The 17984-nt window shown below is 43.5% G+C and overlaps 1 protein-coding gene across 1 annotated transcript in view; it reads left to right on the top strand.

Annotated features, from left to right (window-relative positions):
- Nucleotides 1-17551: 17551 nt before the first annotated feature.
- The window catches only part of ANKRD1 (ankyrin repeat domain 1), a 10621-nt gene continuing 10188 nt past the window's right edge, over nucleotides 17552-17984 (top strand). The window contains exon 1 of the mRNA XM_006147631.3: nucleotides 17552-17818. Coding sequence (XP_006147693.1) covers nucleotides 17792-17818 — 27 coding nt within the window. The 5' untranslated portion in view covers nucleotides 17552-17791. The remainder of the gene's footprint in view (nucleotides 17819-17984) is intronic.

Raw genomic sequence — 17984 nt, 5'->3', positions numbered from 1 at the left:
TTCCACAAAATGTTTAAAAGCTTTTCTAATCAATTTCACAAGCCATGAAATTAAGGAAAAGATATCCCTGTTCTCCTGACTTGGAATCCCTTGAAAAACAAACAAACAAACAAACAAACAAAACTCACAAAAAAAGACACAGAAAAACAGAGCCGTACTGTCAACTTTCTGCTCTATGGCTGTCTCTGCCCATCAGCAGCAGCTGGCTCTTGTGGCTGAAATTGGTGCTGTCCATCCTGAAGGTTGTCTGTAGGTTCTAGAAGGATTCAGTAAAAATGAATTCCCTAATGTGCCATGGTGGATGGCTTGATTAATCAGAGCTCATTCATAAAAAAGTTATTTCCCTGTAGGTCAGCTGAAAGTTTTGCAGCCTTTGGCTCGAAGATCACCCAGGAAAAAATACTTCTCAGGTGGATTAAATCTCAGGCAAAAAAAATTTATCATTGTTTATTCCTTTAAGGAAGATGAAATTGTAGTGTTCTAGAAGGTTCTTGGCTTTAGCCACAGCAGGAAATGATAGAAATTCTTGACATTTCAGGACTTTGATGTGGCAATTTCTTTGAACATTCTTCTAAAAGGAGGGTGGATTTCAAAATAAAAAACCTTCAATAGTCTCATTGTTGTACCTGAGCGCTCTCCTTATCCAGTGGATTTATCCTAATTACCTAAATGATGCCTGGGAAGGTGGTTTCCCCTCTAGGAAGGGCATAGCAACATGATCATAATAGAGACATGAATGTAAATTGCTGCAGATGAAAAATGGACTGTATTGTAACAAGTGGGGGCAGCTGCAACAGAGAGCCTTTGCTGCCTTTTATAAACAGGGCTCTGGCTAAAGCACTCTGTCTTTTCTTGACCTTCAGTGTCTGGATATACGGTGGGCCAGTGTTTGTGACTGCCTGCATTATTTCCAAAGAACTGTGCTGGCTGCAAGCATTGCCCGGCCACCACAATCTCAACCCTGACACCATTACCATATTTGGGTCTCCTTCATGTTCACTCCATCAATGGAAAATGCATTATAACAGCAGGGGCAGCAGCCTCGGCCAGAGCAGAAGGCAGGGGAAAGGAAGGGAGGGACTCACAGAGAGGAAGGAAGAAGGGCAGAGAGCCAGTGACAGACCGAAAGACCCTGGGTCCCACCGAGAGACATGCAGGGACAAGACATACGTACTGTCAGACACAGAGAAATGGACGTGAGGCAGATAGTCGGACCAGAGAGAGAAGGGAAAGGAGAATGCAAGGAATGAAGAGGGAGAGAAAGAAGGATATACATTTTACATGTATCCAGGCCTACATTGCCTCCAATCAGATCCGTTAATTCTATCTCCCACGTTGTAGAGGATGCTTTGTCCATGCGAGTGCCCCTGACCCTGATAGGATGAGGCTGAGGGGAGGAGAGTAATGGGAGGACCCTGTTGGAGGTGTCTCACTTTCTCTCATGAAAGAAAACAAAAAACTTTAAAACTCTATGTAAGTAGATTTATATAGAAATATATACAAATATAAATATGTGTGTGTGTATTCCACTCAATCACATACCAAAATGACTTGCTGGTCAATGCCCTAGTGTGGTCTTCACTCCCCAGTCCCACAGAGCTTGAAGGGATTTACTTGCTTTGGATGTAGGAGATAAGGTATCAGAAAGTTCAACCATATCAACTCACCTTCAACTGTGGGGACCCTGTCTCAGTTCATCTGACAAAGGATCAGAAAGAAAATGTCCTCTTCACTGGAGAAACTGTCTATCCAGCCTTTGTATTTTTTTTTTTTCTTGGAGAGGTTTTCGCTATAGGGCACGTGCGCTTGCCAGACAGACAGAGAGAGACATAGAGACAGAAAGCGAGAAATCACCCCCCAGGGGGGATGGTCATGCTGCAATCCCTTCTCCTCCATTCTCCTCTCGGGATCTTGGGCACGCACGCACACGCACCCGATGTGAGTTTTAAGCCACTGGGTCTGGGACATGAACCACGGTCGACTACGTGGGAGTCCAGCGACATAGCCATTACACTAACTGCTGGTTCCCTCTATCCAGCCTTTGAAACTAACTCATGTGTCTAATGTACCACTTCTTGGAAGACGTAAGTTCTAGATTAACACTTACTAGTTTGGGTTTTTCCTTTACTATCAACTCAAATGAAGTCCTAGGAAATATGACTTAGACACCTAGCTACCCAGACATCTTTTTGCCATCATTGGCTATCCTGGCCCCCTCAAGCCACCAGCCCAATTCCTGCTAGAGAAGACAGATTTGGTTAAGAATTGAATATGTTGGTAACTTCCTTTTGCTAGAAATTTCATCTCACCTGTGAGAAGCTCTAAGCTGTATTCTCATTATCTTGCCTAAAATGTGGTAGGTATGGGTTGAAATGAAGTGATTGGTTTTCTTTTTGTCTTATTTCCATTTCTGGAAAGGAGTTCGATTTCTGGCACAAATTCCTTTCCTGGCTTCATGCCCACAGTCCTGGAAGAGTTTTGCTATCAATCCCCAAAGTTTGATTGACTTGTCATTTTCTGATGCTGGAATGAATTTGTTCAAGGAAATTTATGAATGCATTACCCTAACTGGCAAGAACTTTGAGTGTTTGAGGATTTCCTGAAGAGACACTCCAAGAACCTTCTGTGGCTTTTTTGTTTTTCCTTAGGATGTGGTGTGATTTTCATGGTCTATTTGTTATAATGCTTCCCTGACGTAAAATACTCATACAGCATAAATAACCTCTCCCTGAAATACTTTGAATCTTTCCAATCTGGAAATCTAAGCCTAAGTTCTCTGCTTTAAATACACTGCAGACAAATTACTCACTGGAAGAGACAAGTTCTTATCAGGTCACAACAGTACTTTATCTTCTTTAAAGTTTATTTATTTTCCCATTAGAGAAGGAGACAGAAAGAGAGACAGAGAGGCAGTTAGCCCCCAAAAATGTTCCCATGCTGTGATCCGTCACAAGACCTGGTTGGCCCCAATCACAGACATGCACAGACCATGCCTGGAGTGCTGTGGAAGGTGCTGGGATTTGAACCTTGGACCTCTCCCATGCAGACCCAGCCATACCACTGAGGGGCCACTTCCTGACCCCCAAAATAGTACTTCCTGCTGCATTTTCCCATTCTTAACATACCTGAGCACATAGATCATATTTACATATTTCGACGCTATGTTGTTTATTGCACAATGTTAATTATTGAAATAACAACTTCTTGTTGGATTAAAGGTTTCTTTCATTTATCTTGATCTTATTTGGTGCTTTTTGAATTTTAGTTTGCCTGGTCCTAATATTGTCCCTTCTGCATATTTTGGTATTCATGTAGTCTCTTCTTGTCCATCTCGATATTTACAACTTCCCAGGGTCATTCTGGTATAAGCATCTCTCTTATGAACAGCATTCAGCTGGCCTTTTATTGCTTTATACCATATAAGAGTGTGTGTGTGTGTGTGTGTGTATATATATATGAACAGAGATTTTTGCTATAGGGTGCATGCACTCACTGGGGAGAAAGAGACAAAGAGACAGAAAGCAAGAAATCATCCCTCAGAGGGGATGGCCATGTCACAATCCTTTCTCCTCCATTCTCCTCTTGGGATTTTTGAGCATGCACACACACAATGTTGGTGTGAATTTTAAGCTGCCGAGTCCAGCACTCGAACTGCAGTCAACTATGTGGGAGTCCAGCAACATAGCCATTATTCCATCTGCTGGTCCCCATTTTTGTGTTTTGAAGAAAATTTATTTAACGTTCATTTTTACAATTCCAGTTCCTTTTCTCCATTTTTTTTTGTAGCAATATACCTGTATCATAAAATCTACCATTTTAACCACTTTTTTCTTTTAATTAATCAATTTATTTATTTTGCTGTAGGATGCATGCACTTACTGGAAAGACAGAAAATGGGGGGAGGGGTGAGAAAGCACTCCCCAGCAAGGATAGGCATGCCCCAGTCCTCTCTCCTTTATTCTCCTCTCTGGAATTTGGGCACATACATGTGTACGCCCAGTGTGTTTTTCAAGCTACTGGGTCTAGGTCTTAGCTGTGTGGTGAGCCATGTGGGATCCAGCCATTTCAACCACCACACCACTAGTTGGCCCTCTTAAAATTCTGATCTTTTTAATTGCCACAGTATCCTTGTACTTACCAGACAGAGAGACAGAGGAGAGAGGAAAGAGAGGAAGAAGGCACACCCCAATAACTCATGGCCATGTTGAAATCCTTTCTCCATTTCTTCATCTTGGAGGAATTTGGAACATGTATGCACACATGCCCTGCATGTTTTTTAAGCCACCAGGGCTAGGATTCAGACTTCAGTTGTCCTTATGGGATCCAGCTCCCTTAACCACTAGGCTATGTGGCTGACTTCCATCTCCACCATTTTTAAATGTATTGTTCAGTGGTATCAGATGTATCCGTAATGTGCAACCATCGCTACCATGCATCTGCATAACTTCACTTTGTAAAACTGTAACTCTATACTCATTAGTAACTCCCTATTTTACCCTCATCCCGGCCCTTGGCAACCACTATTCTACCTTTGGTGTCTACGGTTTTGACTTTTCTAAGTACCTCATTTAAGTGAAACATATAGTATTTGTCTTTTTGGTTTATTTCATTTATCATCAGGTCCTCAAAGTTCATCCATGTTGTAACGTGTCAGAATTTCCGTCCTTTTTAAGTAGGGATAATAAACAATGAATGTATAATAAATACCACATTTTGCTTATCCACTCATCCATTGAGGACATGGGTGGCTTCCAGATTTTAACTATTGTAAATAAGGTTGCTATGACTGGGCGTACAAATATCTGTTCATGAACCTGCTTGTAATGCTTGGGTATCTATTCAGAAGTGGCACTACTGAATCAAAAGAGTATCTGCCTTTTAAAAGAGGCATTTAACTCATTTATATTTCTTGATTTGGATAGACTCTTGCTACATTATGTCATATTTTATGTCCATTTATGAACTAATAAACTCAGCAAATATTTGCTTTCTTGTTGTTTCTCATATAGATATAAAATCTTTGTGAGTTACAGATGAGTTGTGGTTGAATTATGATGACATTGATGAATAGCAAAAGAGAATCTTTTGATACTGAGTCTTGGAGAAAGAACGCTTGTCCTGTAGGTAATGAGGTCAAAACTTGGAAACGCCCCTTGGCATTGATTCCTAGTAGGGTCATACTGAGTCGTGATGTGATTTAACTACAACAAACGTGCTCTGGACTTCAAGTCAGCCCTGACTTTGGATTGGTACCTGCCCCTTCCTCATGGACATACACACTTGCTCTGTGACCGTGGATATTTAATTCACCTCTGCACCCACTAATTTCCTCATTGGTACACATACCAGAGTGATTGAGGGGATTAGCCTGAGCAACATGGGAAATCGCTTTCCACAATTCTATGCTTATTGCAAAGTCTTAACAATGTCTACAGTACATAAAAATAAAACCTCTCTCTTGGTTTGTGGTTGGTTTCCTTTTCAGAGCTGGGGGCTGACCCCACCCTTGGCATTTCCTTATCTAGGAGTCTTCAGTGTGGAATTCCAAGGCCCACCCATGCTCCGGATGTGCTTCAGTCCTTGGCCTGCCACTTGGCTCCTCGTGATGACAGCAGATAACATAGTCCACATGCCTTCTCCTTTTCCTGCATACCAGCCAGACCCCAGCTCTGAAAAGCCATCCAACCACAAACCAAGAGAGAGGTTTTATTTTTATACAGTGATTTCCCATGTTGCTTCTGTGGACCAGCCCAAGGCTCTTACGGGGAAAGAGATGAGAAGAGAATGCAGCTTCCAGAGCCACCAAATAAGGAAGGACATCATCTTTCTCTGCTTCACCCAAGTGTGGGTGCCAGCAACCAGGGCAGCTCATCCTACACTATCTCTGTACTCCCTTAACATGGTTTTGAAAGAAACTAGAAGTGCTAACCTAAGAGGTACCATCAGGAAATGCCTAGACAGATACACCAAACACCCCTATTATTTTTCTATGTGCTTTCTAGCCTCACATTTGTTTCCTTTCCCTGCCTTTGCCATGCATAATTAACCTAGTAAAGAGGACAGCTGTCTTTGAAGGCAGGCGCTGCTCTGAACGTCTGCAGCTCCTGTGATCAGCGACCTCTACTGCTGCCCCGCCTCATGCACTGTGTCCAGGTTGGCCATTCTGATCCTTACTAACCCAAACGGACTCCCCAGGGAGCCACTGGATTGTGCCTCCAGAGGCCATTTCCTTGCCAGACATTCCTTTTCAGTGAGAGGCCCTTTTCATCCCGGTAAACAATCCCCAGCCTGCACAGAACCAGAAGGGTGCCTGTCCCTCTTCAAGCTCTCCACTTAGTCCTGAGCTAGTTCCAACCCCAGAGGCGTCAGTCTGCTCTATAAATTCCTTTGTGAAACCGGAGAGCCTGGGCTCCGAAGGAGAGCAAAGATCTTGGAGAGGTGACAACTTCCCTCCTCCCTGAAAGATCTGCTTGTGTTGGCAGTAGAAGAGTATGTTTTTCCAAGCAGGCTCTCCCCTCTTCTTTTGTGAATTCAGTTTAGAAAGCATTGCCAGGGGGCAGGCTCCTCCGAAGTGGAAGTGGGAGAGGTAAGATCACCTCCCTGGCAGGTCTACACAGGAAGGCGATGACATGCCTGGGAGATTTGTCTAGTCAAAAGGGTCCGATTCTCTTTTGCAACCAGTCACTAGGAGAAGGGGCAGGTATCTTCCTAGGAAGAGGCAGGAGGCACCTGGGCCCTGAGGTGGGGGTCAGGGTGGACAGCTCTGGCTATGCAAGTCTTCAGTTTCTATTGCTGGGGTGAGAAGGCTATGAAAAGGAGAGGAAGGAAGGAAAGAAATATAGGGGATAGCAAGTGGCATGGTGGTTAACGCACTGGACTTTCACATGGTTGACTATGGTTAGACTCCTCAACCTGGAGGCTTGCTCTCTCTCTTTCTCTATAGTGAGCACACTTGCCCTATGGCAAATTAAATAAATATATGTGTGTGTGTGTGTGTGTGTGAGTATAAAATAACAAATAAAATTTGTGTGTTTGAAAAAGAAAGATAAACAGAAAGAGGAGGAAAGAAAGGACTCTTTAGCTCCTTGGCCTGAGCTAGGATGCCACAGAGCTGGGTCGGCACGCATTTTGGAGTTGCTTGTACCTACCCTTCTCTGCAAAGCTCCAGAGGTGTTTTTGCTTTCTTTGTATTTCAGCTATTGCTTAATACTTTATTTGTTCATGCTGAAATTTAGAAATGTGGTAATAAGTAATCAACTGATAGCATCTTAGAAAATGCATCTTTAAAAAACACTGTGTTTTCACAGCCTTAAAGGAGAAAAACTGAAGAAAGAAGTCAGCTTGCCTTACTTCAATTTCACTTTCAATTTCACCCTTGACATCATAACATTAAGTGGAGACTGATGGCTCTCGTGATCCCTGGGGTTTAGCAGATGATCAAGCGTTCTCTGAACACAGGGGTGTCTGAACCAGGGTGTGTGGATGGATGCCTGCATTTTTGTACTTTCGGCAGAAACATGGCCATGCCATTTCCAGTTCTACCACGCGGGGTGGCGAGAAAGCAGGTCACACGGCTGCGTCAAGCTGGCTGAGAGCTGCCTCTGCCCAGCCTCCTGCCCAGCTGCTGCAGAGGAGGGAGGCCAAGGAGCAGGCCCTGCCCACAGGAGACATCTTCAGGAGCATTCCTGTGGCTCTCAGGAGTCTCTCAAAAACGCTGACCGTCAGGGCCCTCGGCGGCAGACTTGCTGGCTCCCTGGCTCCTTCCCCTCCCTTTGACCTCAAGCTGGGGCCACCTTTTTGTTTATTTTTTCATTAGACACCTGTTTATAAAATGCCTACTAAGTGCTAGGAACTGTGTGAAGTACTTGGGGTACATCAATGAGAGAAATAGACAAAGACTCCTTGCTTCATGAAGCCTATGTTCCAGGGTACCTATTTTACAGAAACATTTTTAAAATTTTGAAATGTTCTTTCAACAGCAGTGAGCACAGATGTTATCAGTTGTTAATGTCAAACAGTGCGATCTCTCTTCACACACACATGCACATGCAGTTTTTTTGTGTGTTTTTTTGTTTGTTTTTGCTTAACCATTTGAAAACATAATGCCTCCTTCTTAAATACTTCAGGATATATCTTCTAAGAAGGACTTTTTCCTACATTACCACAAAGCCATCGCCATACATAAGAAACATCATTAAGTCAACAAGTGTCTAAAATATCATCCATATGTCTGTAGTCCCCAAAATATATTTTTATGGCTGTTGTGTTTACAATGATTATATTCAGCAAAGATGCATGCTCTTTGGCTTCTCTTTATCTATATAGAACAGTCCCAAACTTATTTTTTGTTGTTGTGCTAGTCATTGACCTTTTTGAAGAGTCCAAGCTAGTTGCCATGTTGAATGTCCGACATTCTGCATTTGTTGACTCATGGTTGGATTCCGGTTTAACACTTTCGGCAAGACTTACTCCATAGGGGACGGTGTGCTTGGACCTTATTACAACCCTTCAAGGAAGCATCACATCAAGTTGTCCCACAGGAACAGGCTAAATAAATGTGTGTTGAAGGAGGCATATAGTTGACCTCTTTGGGTGTCACTTGCTCCAACGTGCATAATTAGGTAGCTGGGATAAACCATATTAAGGCTCTTTCTACAGTCCAAAATTTATGTTCTGAAGAGTTTAACAAGAGCTAGCTTTTTTTTTTTTGGATAGGTTTTTGCTATAGGGCACGTGTGGTCACCAGAAAGGCAGAGACAGAAAGCAAGAAATCACCCCCCAGGGGGAATGGCCACGCCGCAATCCCTTCTCCTCTATTCTCTTCTCGGGATTTTGGGCACACACGCACACATGCCCGGCGTGAGTTTAAGCCACCGGGTCCAGGACTCGAACTGCGGTCGGCTACATGGGAGTTCAGTGACATAGCCACTAATCTAACTGCTGGTCCCCAACAAGAGCTAGCTTTGAAAAGGGTTTTGAGTCAATGGAGGAAGGTAGTTCATGTCAGATTTCTATAGCAGAAACGTCACCTTTTAGCCTTTTTCCCCTTAACCAGCAAAAGTCATTGTCAAAAGCACTTGGTAAATGCCTTAGATGGCGATGACCTTTCCTGAAGCTAGAATGAGACAAACTAAACTGCCGTGATTTAGGTAAGCTGTAAGAACCTAGGCTGCAGTGATGAAGCAACCACTTTGAAATGAAAGGCCTCTAATGAGAACAGCCTGACCTGACTGAGTGCTGAGACATAGGGAGATCCGTTGGAGGAAAGGTCAGATGAGAAATCAGGAATGGGTGTTTGAAGGACTCAAGATAATTACTCAGTGGAAAGTGAGGAATGATTTATTTACACGTGCTTGTGTCTTGTATGTATAAATACCAGAAGAATATGCTGAACTTTTCAAGATAGTTTGATGGTACTTGGTGACTGTCTCCCTGTCACTGGTTATAAAAATAAACCCTCTTCTCTAGCTTCTGCCTCTTGTTTCATCGACCACAAGAGGCAGCAGATTTTAAGCATATGGATATTTACCAAGGAAGACTTTCATCTTTAAAGGAAGATAGTACTACCTGTCTGAGCCTGGTCCTTCCTAATAGCCAGCTCATAGGAAAACTAAATTCAAAGACTGCTCAATATTTTATTGGCCCTAAAATTTTCTGATTCCCAAATACTCCATAATTACGATGTCTTGAAGCATTTTCTCTTATATTAGAAAACTCCAAGCTACACCAAGAAAGTTTTTTTTTTTCCAGTGTGACTTGAAGTCAGAAATTGCATTTTAAAAATAATTCTCTCCTGCTTTAATAAATGGCTAAAAAGGTTAAATGGATTTCCTTTCTATGTTTGCAGTCCCAGAAGCACTTATCTCTCATCCCAAGTGGATGTCCCGTGTAATTGGGTGTGAAGTAATTTCAAAGCTGTATTAAAATCTTTTCAGAGCGTTACTATGACAATTGGTCTTCTTTTTAGAAAACCGCTTCATGAAAACTCTCCATAATCCCACCATCCAGTCAGTGAAATTTCATCTTACAAAGTAAATTTGGCTTTTCAGAGAGTTGAGAGGGTAGAAGCGGGTGTCATTATGCGCTCAGAGTTTAACTGATTCTTCCCCACACACCCGCTCTTCTGGAAGCTGTAACAGATGACAGTCCAGTCATCCTTCTCCTAGTCTTGCTAGGAGATTGTCAAAGGTTCTGCCTTACTAGAAATTACTATTAGTAATTAGTGCAGGGACCTAAGCAAGAAGCAATTATTTAAGGAGAAAACTTTTTTTTGGCGGGGGAGGGGGATTTGCCTTAGGGCACATGTACTTACCAGAAAGAGAGAAGGACAGTGAGAAGAAAAATGAGAAATTGTCCCCAGGTGGGGATGCTCACGCTGCAATTCCCTTTCTTTCATTCTCCTCCTGGGATCTTGGGCATGCTCACACATGTATTTCAAATCACCGGGGGTCCAGGGCTTGAGCTGTGGTCAGTCATGTGGGAGTCCAGAGATGTAACTGCTATGCCATCTGCTGGCCCTGAAGGAAAACTTTAATTTTTTTTTTTTTTCACTTTTTTTGAGAGAGATTTTTTCTTTATGTGCTTGCCGGAGAGAGATGAAAAGCAAGAGATCACACCGCCACACACCTGGGGTGGGGGGATGGCCATGCTGCAATCCCTTCTCCGTTCTCCTCTCACGATTTTGGGCGTGCGTGCACATGCACCTGGCGTGAGTTTTAAGTTACTTGGTCGGGAAGTCGAACTGCAACTACAATGGGAGTCCAGAGATGTAACCATTACGCCATCTGCTGGTCCCAGAAAAACATTTTAATAAGAAATCCCTGGTAGATCTTCCTGACTACCCATCAACACCATTTCTACACAAATGGATGCCAACAAAGGCCAGAGCCTGTCCAGGGATGCCTGGGGCGGGGCAGAGGGGAGAGGAGGCTTTATACTCTGGAAGGTCCTGAGAAGTTTGGAAAAGCGTTTTCTAAATTTCCATTTTGCTTTGCTTTGGGGCCCAAGTCAATATTGAAATTTCTATTCATGTTAACAGAAGATGTGAGATTTTTTTTTTGTTTAGCCAATGGGGACATGTCTTAAAGATGCACTGGGTCGACTGAAAGCTTGATGGACCCTTTACTATCTCAGAGACTTTAGAGAATTAACTTTGCAGTCTGCATATAATGCTGCAGTTATGAATGTTTGCTTCTATCTTTTGATTCAATGATGTTTTTTAAAAATTAGGGTTTTTTTTTTTATTATAGAGTGTGTGTGCTTGCTGGAGAGAGAGAGAGAGAGAGAGAGAGAGAGAGCATCTCCCGGGGGCATGGTCACACACTACAACACCTTTATCTCCATTCTCCTCTTGGCATTTTGGGCCCACATGCACTCATGCCTGGTTTTTTTCAAGTTGCTGTGTCTAGGACTTCAACTACACAGTTGGTCATGTGATATCCAGTGCCTTCACCACACCACCTGTAGCTCTGATTCAGTGATTTTTGGGATTGCAATCAAATTTTAGGACATTATAAATCATTTTGTTCAAACTCTCCCTCTAAAACTTCAGTATTTGAGGTTGTGAAAGGGGAAAGGACTGGCCCATGGGCACACAGGGCAAAAGCAGGATTAGAAAAGCCAGGTTCGGGACCAGCAGTTAGCGTAATGGCTATGTCACTGAACTTCCAGTCGACCGCAGTTCGAGTCCCAGACCCGGTAGCTTAAAACTCACGCAGGATGCGTGTGCGTGCATGCCCAAGATCCCAAGAGGAGAATGGAGGAGAAAGGATTAGTGGTGTGGCCATCTGTCTCTCTGTCTCTCTCTGTCTTTCTGGCGAGCGCATGCACCTTATAGCAAAAACTTCTCCAAAAGAAAAAAAAAAGAAACGCCAGGTTCTCTGACTTCGCACCCAGTGCCCTTCACGCAGAAACACCTGTGGCCTTTGCTCACCCTTTTTGGCTTCGTGGCGTAAGAAACATTGTCTGCAGTTTTCCTTGAAGACTTCAGTACAACTGTGTAAACTCCGGAAGGCGAGAGAGCTGGTCTCTTGTGAGCATTGGCATGTCTCCGTTCCAGAAAAGTGTCTGACACATAGTAGGACTACGTAGATGCTGAATGAGTGACACTTAAGTGTTTGTTCCCTTTGTCTTAGTAAAGGCAGCGTCATTAACAAAGTTCTAAGACCAGGATAAGGATGGCTTATCCTGTAGTGCCTGCAACTTCAGGCATATACACTCACACACCTATGTGCACATTCACGTCAGTCTCCACCCTGGAGTGCCATTCTCAATGCTGGCTGGAAATTAGAATGATAAGGAAAAGTCTTGTTTAAATTTGTCATAGGGCTTGTGCTAGCAGGAGAGAGACACAGAGGGAGGGGGCGGTGTGTGTGGTGAGAAAGCACCTCCTGAGGAGATGGCCATGCTGCAATCCCCTCTCCTTCATTCTCGTCTGGGGTTTTGGACATTCAACAAACACACACCCGGCATGATTTCCAAGACAGTGTCTGGGACTGTAGCCACACAGTTGGCCACCTTAACCATCACACCCTGGTTGGCCCTAGATGAAACATTTTTAAATCACCAGTGTCTGGACTCTGGAGCAGAAATTTGAGCTTTATTTATCTGGAGTGAAGCCTGGGTATCAGCACTTCTTTAAAAAAAAAATTACTTATTAATTCATTTATTTTAATTTGACCAAAGAGAGACGGGGGCGGGGGAGTGAGAAAGCAAGTCACCAGGTCCAGGCATTGAACCATGGTCAGCCATGGTCAACACCTTAACCACAACACCACCTGCTGGTCCCCAGTATCAGCACTTCTTAAGAGCTTTGCAGAGGATTCTAAGATGCACCCAGCCCCAGCACCACCACCCTGGGGAACATTAGTTGACAAGCTGTGAAGCCCTAACCAGGAGGGCACACTTACTGGGATTAGTTAGCATCTGAAAGACGCTAATGAACTTCTCTCTCTCTCTCTCTGCAGAGGAAGCAACTGCCAGCACTTTAGCCACCTTCACCCAGTTTAGCACTAGAGGATGATTTGTTAATTAGCATTAGAAATGCAACCAAGGATTTCTCTTTGAAAGGAGAATTTGAGATGTGTGGTTTGGCTAGAAAAGAATTGATCCTGCAGGGCCTCAACTAAATATTTACTGAGCCCGCCCACTGTGAGACACTTTTCGCCTTTGGGAGTGCTTGTCTAGGTCAGACCTGTGATCCGCCATGCCCTGAGCGTGCTGTAGTCTGAGCAGACTAGAAAATTCACTGAAACCTGCTGCTAGAAAGTGGTTTCATGTGTTTCAAGAGAAATCTCTTCTGCCAGACCCAGTCCACGGCTCTAACTGGACAGACTGGGTGGTGCTGGGTTTACAGAGCAGTCCCAGTGGCGTTTGTGTCTGTGGCTGAGGTGGGCTTCTGTGTGACAGGATTTGGGCTGAGGCACGCTGTTCACTGGACCAATGCACGTGTTTACGGAGAGAGGGCGAGGCCTGCAGCCTTTACCTAACCCTCCTGTCAGGAGTCCCTCTGGACAAGGAGGGCGGGAGTCTCAAGTGGGCTTCGGGCAGTCTGTGTGCACTTGCTATCCAGGGCCCCGGTGGAGGAGGGCTTCAGTCTGGCTCTCTGTCCTTTGAGAAGAGATGAAAACAGATGCCACAGTCCTGCCCTAAGCGTCCCCAGGTCCAGCCTTTGCGGTGCAGTGGTAGAGCTGCAGACTGCGGGGCTGGGGGCCACAGGCCCACTCCAGTTCGAGTCTCTGGGGTGAAGAGCCTGAACGAAGCACACCAGCCATGAGCCCAGGATCTTGGCAAGCTGGAGGGCAGGAGGAAGGAGATCAGAACTTGACAAACCTCTGCTTTTGTCTCTCTCTCTCGCTCGCTCTCTCATCTCTCACACGAGTGCTCTATCATTACCTGTATCTATAGATACATACACGCACACATTTATGTATGCATGTACACAAATGTGACCAGTACTTTTGGATTTTAAAATACAGGTGATTCTACTCCTGGTTGGCCAGGAGGGGAGACGACTTGGAACCTAGTTTGCTTTACTCCTGTGACCTCCCTTTGGCATTTTGAAGCATGTAACTGAGCCATGGCTTGGCAGTTAGGGAAGCCAGAGTCCTGGTCAGGCTAAGTCAGCCACTTCTCTGAGCCAGGGAAGGTGAGTAGCAGCTGGGACTGGAAAGGCTGTTAAGAAGATGGCAAAACGAGCAATTATAAGAGTGGAACAAGGAGTCCTCCAAGCCAGAGTCTGGCTGCCATTCTTGGAGCTCTTCCTTTTAACTTCGAGGTGGGTGTCCTGAGGACAAGGAGTGTTAGCGACAATAAAAAGTCTACATGTTATGAAATGCCTTTGATTGGAACAAATAACAGTGACTTTTTTTTAAAAACAGCCTAAATGTTCACAAATTGGATAGTGCTTAAATAAGCAATAGTACATTCATATGTGGAAATCCATGTGGCTATTCAAAATCATAAGAGATTTATTTGTGCTGATAGGAGATGATCTGGCATGTTATTAAGTGGAAAACAAATCAGGTATCAGATAAACACTAAGAACTCAACTAAGCAAGAGTCTCTGTTAATTTTTAATGGTGTATATGTGTTCAACGTGAATGTATATATACACACATACATCCTTAAATTTATTTCTTACAGAGAGAGAGAGAGAGAGAGAGAGGTAAGCCCTACAGGGTCTCCATTGCCACAATCCATCCCAGCCCCAGCAAGTAAAGATCATGGATACACCCAGTATGCACAGGGTAGCCTCTAAAAACAACCCAGGATCCTTCCAAAGAAATCCAGCTTGAGGGCATTGCATTTACCCTGCACCACTGTTTGGCTCTGCAATGTGTATATTACTTATATAGAGAGTCATCTGAAGAGTCATGAAGCATTTTTGCATTAAGAAAAGAAGACATCATGACTTTTCCAATGACCCAATAGTTCAAAATGTAATAAGAAAAACGAATGTCTGAGAAGTACAATGTCTTAAATTCCATATTTTATTGTACGTATTTGTTTTTTAGAGGTTTTTGTCTTAGGGTGCGTGCTCTCACCAGAAAGAGACAGACAGACAAAATGAGAGAGAAAGTGAGAAATCACCCCCCACCCCTGGGAGTGATTTAATTTACAAAGAAAGGTTAGGCCTAGTTTAAGGCTAGGATAAAGCCAAATATGCAAATTTCAGAATTTACCCCACTAGGTGAACTTTAATAGGAATGAAGCTACATACTCATAAAAGACATGGGGCAGGAGGTGGGGCCATGTCAGTACAGCTGGGCCGCTAGAGCAAGGTCCTCAGTTTGAGTACTGGAGCCTCCCAGAGCAATGCCAGGAGGGCAAGAGCATGTCCATGATGCAGGTTGGCTGAAACTGAGGGTGGGTGACAAGTAACTGGTGTGAGGGTCCTGTGGGTGTGCCTATCTCTTTGTCTCTCTCTCTCTCTTTCATGGAAGATATATATATATATATACTTTATGAAAATTCACAGAGAAACTTCCTGCAGTTGAGAAGATTTTGTTCTCAAATTCAGTGAATAAGAATGATTGAAAAAACACAATTTTATTTCATCTGTTGTTAGGGAACTTTATATATCTTGCATCTCTTTGTGCAAAACAGACCCTTTCATGTTCTGTAATGACAAGCTTGCTCAAAACGTGAAATGTTGACCTGGCTCTGAACATATCCACACAGCCACGCAGCTCGCCCTTTTAAATTCATCCCAGTCTATCCACCCTCCTTCAAGTGTTTTCTTTGCTAAGTTTTTTCCAAAACGTCCTGGAGCTTCTTGTACAGAACCAGCCATCTTTAAGGTGATAATTAAATGACTAGGAGAAACAAAAAAGAGTTGGTAAGTCCTCCTACCCACTTTCACGTGAATATTTTGAGATGACTCAAACACTGATGAGCCTTTCAATTAGATTTTTTTTTTTAAATTTTTTTGAAGAGGGAAGGCTGAGTTGTATCAAGGTAGGCACTGCTCTAGGAAATCTATTCCCGGCATCAAGGATTTCTGTTTCTGTTGGATGGAATCATAACTCTTCAATCTAGCACCCACCAACTAGATGTGCATCTCCAAGTTACCTAACATCTCTGTGCCTCAGGATGAACTTTGAGGGCACGGGCAACTCTGCAAATCCATATTCAAGACCCTTAAACAATCCACAATATCTCCTAACATCCTCAATTTAGGTCAGGCCTGGAATAAAAAGGATGTAAGGAATGGTGAGGAAAGCTTACATGGATACGTCTTCTCTAGATAAAGAGGCCAAAAAAAAAAAAAAAAAATACAGATAGCCATGTCTATCTTAAATAAAAGACAAGGAGATTCCCTTTAACTGATCCCATTTGGGGATAGACATTAGGAGACCAGAACACACAATGCAGAAGTTATTGGGAGGGTCCCTCTTTGTCAGTGTTTTGGTTTTGGAAGTCAATGTCTCATTCTGAAAGTTTCAGAAACCCTGTCCACTGGCTAATCATTTCAAGGGTCAAAGAATAGAATGGAAGCCATGTTTGCTGAGTGGGCAAATTAGTGGAGAGATAGATCCAGAAAGGTCAAATTAAGATCCTAATTAACAAGCTGCTGCATTAATATTCCCATTCTCTTTCTCTTCTCTCCTTTCTGTTACTGAACACAAATAAAAACTATTTAAATGGTTATAAAGATAGTGATCTCACTTTCTCTTTAAACTATAAAAAGGCCTAAGTATTTTCACATAATTTAACTCCCCAGAGATGAGAAATCAGTAACAGAAATCTTTTCATCTTTCTCCAAAAAAGAGCTCATCACCCCTTCAACAATGCATCTCAAGTCTCGATGCATGGAAATCATCTGGGTGTTTTGAAAAAAATCAGATTCCTAGGAGCCACCATACACCAATTTAGAATGCCCTGGAGTGAGGCCTGGGACATGCCTTTTAGAGACACTCTCAAGGATGATTCTTTTCCCAACAGCATCCAAGAACTTTGGCTCAATCAGGATCATACCGTTGCTAAAAACTGATCCTATGTAATCTATCTCTGGCCCACTCTGATCCATTTTGAGGGGAAAATGCTCCAGTTAGTACTGTGTTTGAGAATGCAGTGAACATTTCATATGCTAATTGTGGCCAGTGACATCATAAAGGAGAAGTGCACTGCAGAACACTTTCAGTTTCTTACAATGATGGTAAGGTGGCATGTCATGGGGCCATTTTAGCCTCAGACCTCACTCAGAGAATTCCAAACAGATATAGACAAGTGCCATTAGGCCCAGATCCTTTCCTCTCAGGCTGTTTACCCACCAGAATAGGATGTCCCCAGGCCACACTTCCCCCAAGTGAAGTGTTGATAAGCCTGGTTATCAGAAAGATATTGCTGGGAGTGTGATCGGCAGGGCATTCGCATTTCCCTGATAGGTTAGTCATATGAAAGCTGACAAAGAAGGAAAAGGAGCAGCGATGTGGTGCAATGTCCACAGACAGCTGTCCCCTGCCTTCTCGATAAATAGGATGACTCGCATTGCTGAGCGGTGCGGTCACTGCCAAAGGAATGGCCCTCTCACATTTCTTCCTGATTCACATATTCAGTGGGGTGAGCCTGTCATCCCCTCCCCTTGGCTTCCCAGACACTGACTCTGGAATGAAAATTCACCTGCCTCTGAGTTGGCTACTTGTGGGGGAAGGGGTGTTAGTTGGGCTCCCAGGTTGGAAGATTATCTCACCCAACCCAAGCTATATAAGCCAACCGGTGTGGAGGGGCTCAGCAGGGCCAGCCCCAGAAACTCATTGCCCAGGAGGAAAACAGACATTCTCCAGCCAACATGATGGTCCTGAAGGTAGAAGATCTGGTATGTAAGACACATCACTTTTTCACAATGAGAGCTGGTTCATCTTGGTTTCTATTTAAAAATTGAAATGCCCTTTCTTTCAGGAAAGAGAACTTGAAAATGTCATATATGGAAAAAGGTTGGTTTACATGATGCAAAAAGTAAAATGTATATATATATATATATA

The sequence above is a fragment of the Tupaia chinensis genome, unplaced genomic scaffold (assembly GCF_000334495.1).
Source record: "Tupaia chinensis unplaced genomic scaffold, TupChi_1.0 Scaffold000217_1, whole genome shotgun sequence".
NCBI lineage: Eukaryota > Metazoa > Chordata > Mammalia > Scandentia > Tupaiidae > Tupaia > Tupaia belangeri.
The sequence above is the reverse complement of the archived record's forward strand: the minus strand, read 5'-3'. Positions and strand labels throughout refer to the sequence as shown.